This window comes from Cryptomeria japonica, chromosome 7 (assembly GCF_030272615.1).
Source record: "Cryptomeria japonica chromosome 7, Sugi_1.0, whole genome shotgun sequence".
In the NCBI taxonomy this organism is placed as follows: Eukaryota; Viridiplantae; Streptophyta; class Pinopsida; order Cupressales; family Cupressaceae; genus Cryptomeria; species Cryptomeria japonica.
In genome coordinates, this window is record NC_081411.1 from 855,577,812 (window position 1) to 855,583,811 (window position 6,000).

Genomic DNA, 6,000 nt, shown 5'->3' on the forward strand with positions numbered 1-6,000 from the left:
AATTCATCTTATTTTATTTCCGAAATGAATGTTCTGAGTGTGAAATTTATGTATGGAGATATTGAATTATCTTATCTCAGTAAATAGTTTTGGAAATAGTTTTGGAACACAAATACAATGCTATGTCAAGGCATTCCAACTATTTGTAATGCAATCCAACCTCCAATGTTATTTCCTTGACACTAACTGGTGCATTAGACATTCTCAATTTATTGTATATAACATATTGAATCATATATTAAATTTACATCTTGTATGATTAAGGTCGTCAAATGATAGAGCACACAAAAAGACTAGTTGAAGAAAAATATACAATAATTGGCAGTTACAATCACAATGCTGAGGTAGGTTATTTTGTGCTCAATTACAACATACTTAACCTCTTTGAATTGAAATAGGAATCTGCCAAAAATATGCTTATAAACTGGTAATGATTTGAATATTCTAAGCCATGGTTGATCCAGACCAAATTTTTATATCTCAAATTCTCAATATTGTATTGACATTTGCATTCAGATTGTGTATGGAGATACAGATTCAGTGATGGTACAATTTGGTGTACCAACTGTAGCAGAGGCTATGGAATTAGGAAAGGAAGCTGCAGATTATATCAGTGGTACATTTACAAAGGTATGCTATACGATTTTGAATTTTTTGTAGTTAAAAATGTTTGTATTGCACTTAACTATTCTCATTTTTCTTTTTCTTTTAAAAAGTGCATATTCCATTGTGAGGGCTATTTTATGAGTATGCTGGTGACAGGATGATTGGTTATGTCCTGTAGTTTAGATCAAGAAGCATTGGAAAGTTAGTTGTGCTAATGTTATTCGTTTTTACTTTTATGTAGCCTATTAAACTGGAGTTTGAAAAAGTTTACTTCCCATATTTGCTGATCAGCAAGAAAAGATATGCAGGGTTGTTATGGACAAATCAAGAGACATACGACAAAATGGATACTAAAGGTTGTAAATGCTTTTGTACAAGCTTAGAAATTACTGTATTATATTCTACATTCAAAAGTCTCTTAAAATATATATCAGAGTTTATGGGTCTTCTAACAATTTTGAAGTCACCAGGCATTGAGACTGTACGGAGAGATAATTGTCTCTTGGTGAAGAATGTTGTTACTGAGTGCCTTCACAAGATTCTCATTGATCGTGATGTGCCTGGAGCGGTGCAATATGTCAAGAATACAATTGCTGACCTGCTGATGAACAGGATGGATTTGTCACTTTTGGTCATAACTAAGGTGATAATACTTCAATCAACAAATTCTACAGATTTGTATCCATATTCTTTTGTTTGTTTTTAACAATGAAATTTATTTTGACGTCAATAAAAATGCAATATCAAAATAGATGAGCCAAGCAGAGTGCAGGTCTATGGCTGCAGCTTGGGAAAGATCAATGAATTCTTTAATATCACAACAAATGCTTTTAATATTTTCAGTTCTTACTGGAAATATGATACAGATAGAGTACCTGGAAAAGGGTGGTTCTTAGATTGCTTGAAAGAAAGTTTCTGAGATTGAAGCAGCTACTCAGGTGTAGCTTCTGTCTAACTTACAGTGTTTGTGCAAACTAGAAGGCCACAATAGTAGTGAATGGCTTTGTAATGCTTAAAGGAACTAAATGCCTTGATGAATGTTTTCTCAAAAAGAAGGATGCAATTTTCGAAGACAGACCTTGGTTCAGGAAGAAATTATGACTCTTCATTAAACGTCGGATCCCTGCTTTCAACCTTACTGAAGATCTCCCAAATGTACACCAATCAATGTTTGGCTGTTTCTGCTCCCAGGTGAATTCTGAGTAGAAAATATCTCAAGAAGAAAAGAAACTACTATGTTAACATATTCTTCAAGGATAGTACATGTATGTGTAGGTGGGGTGCCTAGGCAAGGCCCCAGGTGAACCCACAGGGTGCACTGAAATATGTTAGCAATAAATGGCACAGTGCGTGGGGAGCATGTGGGTATGGCATTTTGTACAGCCAAAGGTATGGAATGAACACTACTGTTCTCAGCACTGCATTGTTAAAAAATGGGCTGACATGCAGAGCGTGCAATAAAATGAAGTGCAACCCTCTTCTCAGCACTTTGACATGGCAGAGCCTCCATATGAGCAGATTGCTGAAAACAAGAGTAGGATAGTCCTAGTCCTATTAAGAAGAGTGCTCCTGCCTCAAGAAGGGAGTTAGATTCACCATTAGCAGCCACTTCTAGATCTGATCAGTCTATTGCTCATTTCAAATGTGGGAGCAGGGAATGTTCACTTGGTGGCCATCAAGAGCTTGAGAACTGGGTGGCTGGTCATGTCATACAACTAGTGATGGCTGGACAACCATTTCATATAAAATGGTTCCAACTGGATGGCCATTTGGCTAGACGTTGAGGAAGTCAATTCTGAACATATCAATCAAATTTATTACTGCTATTTATTCCTGTCATAGTGCTAATTGCCTGTCTTAAAACAAGGCAGAAATGTGACAGATGTGGGGATGCTGTGGCAACTTCAACTTTCATACCCTCTTTGCTCATCATTTGCAAGGGTGCATGCAATAATTACAAACGAGTATAGGGTGCATACATTAGATACCATTTACAATACTAGTTAAAACTATTGTGGTTCAATTGTTGCATCATTCAATTTAAATGACTGATTAAATCTATAATTTAAACTTAAATATTCCAGAAATTGTGTGGATGCCCATGTGAGTAAAGTAAATTCCAAACTAATCAAAAGTAGCTGTTTTTTTGAAAATGTACATTTTAACATTCAAGGCCATTGTCTGGACCTGACTTTATGCACATGCACATGCACATGCACATGCAGGCGCACACATGCATGCACAGACACACAAACCATGGACCTGTAGCAAGAGTATTCTCAAAATTCACTCTGCAATAGTTAGATCTAGATGCAGCAACATGAATAAGAGGGAACATGGAAGAGGAACAACTAGATTAGGAGCATCTTATTTCACAAGACAGTGACATGGTGGAATGCAGAATATGAGAAACGAAGGCACCTTCATTAATGAGAAACATTCTTAGATCCCTGTCCCTTCTGACTTTCTATGTCAAATGGTTTTTTCACTCTAATTCAATTAATCATGATGTGTAGTTTTTGCTGATTTTGATATGAGTAGGAAGATACTGCTCGTCATGGAAATAACAGTAATTTTTGTAGTCTTAAGTGATTTTACTTTTTCGCCAATCATTAGCAGAATTACATATTCCTTCAGCAAAAGGAAGTTTACAAGGTCAGCCCTTTTGCAGCAGTGAACCGGAAATACGGCATGATACAATTTATATTATTATCTCTAGAATAACTGAAGGAGTTTTACATGTAATATTGTCTGGTGTCACAGATAGTGTAAATTTATCTTGGTATTCTGAAAAGTTATAGTGAAATTTATTTGGTTTTGATTCTGCATGCAATTGCTTTTCTTAATTAGGGTTTGACAAAGACTGGAGATGACTATGCGGTCAAGGCAGCACATGTTGAACTAGCTGAGCGTATGCGGAAGGTAAGCACTGGAATAACTTCTCAGAATGGCATACAAAATGAAATCTGACATAACTTCTGTTTCCGTTCTAAGTCAAACCATTCAGATATAAGTTTGCTATGGTCTTAAAGCCTTTTGCAATTGAATTCAAGCTGCGCATGCTATCATTTGTTATTAATTTATCTAAATGTTTATGCCTTAAGTAATGTTTCCCCCTACTGCAACAGAGGGATGCTGCAACAGCTCCGTCTGTTGGTGATAGAGTTCCATACGTCATCATAAAAGCCACGAAGGGTGCTAAGGTAATAATGAGAATTTTTCTTGCTGAATATAATACTTCATAATTGCCCTCAAAGATGATAAAACTTGTAGCCAAGCATGCATGTCATGATTTAAGAGTTAATATGCTATTTGTGGTTAGGCATATGAGAGATCCGAGGATCCAATTTATGTTCTGGAGAATAATATTCCTATTGATCCACAATACTATCTGGAGAATCAACTGAGCAAGGTGAAAGTTCTCCCTTGGGGTATTCACGCTTGATGTGATTCCTTGAAACAATGTCTTCACAGGGAGCAATTATTTGTACTTTAAAGGTTATTTATGTGTCTTCTCTTTTGTACAGCCACTACTGCGAATTTTTGAGCCCATTTTGAAGAATGCAAGCAAGGAGCTTCTTCATGGTAGTCACACACGAGCTGTATCCATTTCAACTCCTTCAAATAGTGGAATCATGAAATTTGCCAGGAAACAACTTGTTTGTATTGGTTGCAAAACACCACTTAGGTACTCAAATTTGCAATTACTTACAAGATGAGAATCTTCTACTTGTTCATAACATGTACTTAATATCAGTATTATTTTCATTTCATTGTTCTAAGAAACCTTGTAGGTTTCAATCCATTTCATAATGAAAAAACATATTTTCCTTATTTGATGTTTCTTGTTCTTGTAGTCACTCAAAATAATCTTCTCAAGTGTTCTAAATTGCTGCCTGAAAGTTCTAATTGCATCACGCCTAGTGGAACATTAAACTAATTTAGCTTTTGAAAGTTATGACTTAACCACTTCCTGTTTGCAATTGCAGTACGGAGGATCATACTCTTTGTTCACATTGTAGAGGAAGAGAAGCTGAACTTTATCAGAAAACAGTTGTGAATGGTATGCTAGCAGTCTAATGTACTACTCTTTATTTGGGGAATTTTAATTGTTGTTTAGATTTTCTATCATATATGAAGCTACTTAAATCGATCAACTGCAGTGAGGGAATTAGAAATGCTCTTTGGTAGATTATGGACACAATGTCAGCGGTGTCAAGGGTCTCTGCACCAAGATGTACTTTGTACAAGGTTTTTGGATACATATTCCTTCCATTTTAAATTCATGGTGTCAATTTGGATCCAGTACTTTTGTGTTGTTTGCTATGTTTTTTGTGATTTGTTTTGCCTCTAGTCCAAGTGAAGCGTGTGTCAATATTAGCAATTGTACATAGGTAGTTTTTACAATCACTTTTTCTTGTTATTGCAGTCGCGATTGCCCAATATTTTATCGAAGGAAGAAAGCTCAAAAAGACCTAGCTGAAGCTGAGGTGCAGTTAGAACGGTGGCAGTTTTGACATGGCTGAACGTGATTTGCCTACCAACTTTCTCTGCATTGTACAATAATTTTCACAAGTTTTCTTAGCTATATGCCTTAAAAGTTTCCTGATCCCGAGAGCAGGATATTAACCTGAAGTCAGATGTACTCCGATTTGTTGAAAGCTTTGATAATTGTTAAAAAAAATGTGCTTAGTATTGAATGTAGCCTGATTAGCTCACCTTTCCTCTTTTAATTGGAATGCAGATAGCTTATATTCAGTAAAGGGGATCAGCTATTAATTTGGGTAAATTTATTGATGGTTAATGTAAATCTTAGCAGTAGATACCACTACTAGGTAATCAGAAATACCATCTGTTCACTTTTATCGTATGATGCTATATATCAATACAAAAGATACATCAGAGAAATTTGAGAAACAAACAATTTCAAATGGTTTCCTAGGCCTGCATGATTTGTATCAAATACACTCTTTGTTATTGTGTTTATTGCAAGTACGTTGTTTTTGGTGTTTGATGAATGGTTTCTAGGTAATGCTTTGAATGGTTTTTAACGATCTTTTAATACTATGTTTGATGAATGTGGTGTGATAGTGAGCCACACACTATACGGTGGATGTATATTGGGAAACATGAAGAAAATGTTGGGAGTTACTAATTCTGGAATTGAAAGAACTCAAATTGTATTTAGCATATTACCACTTTGGGTTCGAAAGCCAACATTCCTATAGATTTCTCAGAATACAAAGGGGATGAACACATTGCCTCATTGGAAGAACTAGAGGAAAGTTGTGAGAGGAGGATTGGGAATGACCATGAGAGTGTGCCTTAGATAGGCAGTTTGATGCCATACACTACACTAAAGTATCTCGGCAAGGAGTCTAGAATCTCATGCAT

At 35.8% G+C, this 6,000-nt stretch overlaps 1 protein-coding gene across 1 annotated transcript in view; it reads left to right on the plus strand.

Moving 5' to 3' along the window:
• The window catches only part of LOC131028939 (DNA polymerase delta catalytic subunit), a 121,697-nt gene extending 116,107 nt beyond the window's left edge, over nt 1-5,590 (plus strand). The window contains exons 20-30 of the mRNA XM_057959316.2: nt 265-344; nt 517-630; nt 848-962; nt 1,077-1,249; nt 3,457-3,528; nt 3,735-3,809; nt 3,929-4,018; nt 4,134-4,294; nt 4,596-4,669; nt 4,770-4,857; nt 5,036-5,590. Of these exons, the coding sequence (XP_057815299.2) occupies nt 265-344; nt 517-630; nt 848-962; nt 1,077-1,249; nt 3,457-3,528; nt 3,735-3,809; nt 3,929-4,018; nt 4,134-4,294; nt 4,596-4,669; nt 4,770-4,857; nt 5,036-5,123 (1,130 nt within the window). The 3' untranslated portion in view covers nt 5,124-5,590. The remainder of the gene's footprint in view (nt 1-264; nt 345-516; nt 631-847; nt 963-1,076; nt 1,250-3,456; nt 3,529-3,734; nt 3,810-3,928; nt 4,019-4,133; nt 4,295-4,595; nt 4,670-4,769; nt 4,858-5,035) is intronic.
• The last annotated feature ends 410 nt before the right edge of the window (nt 5,591-6,000 follow it).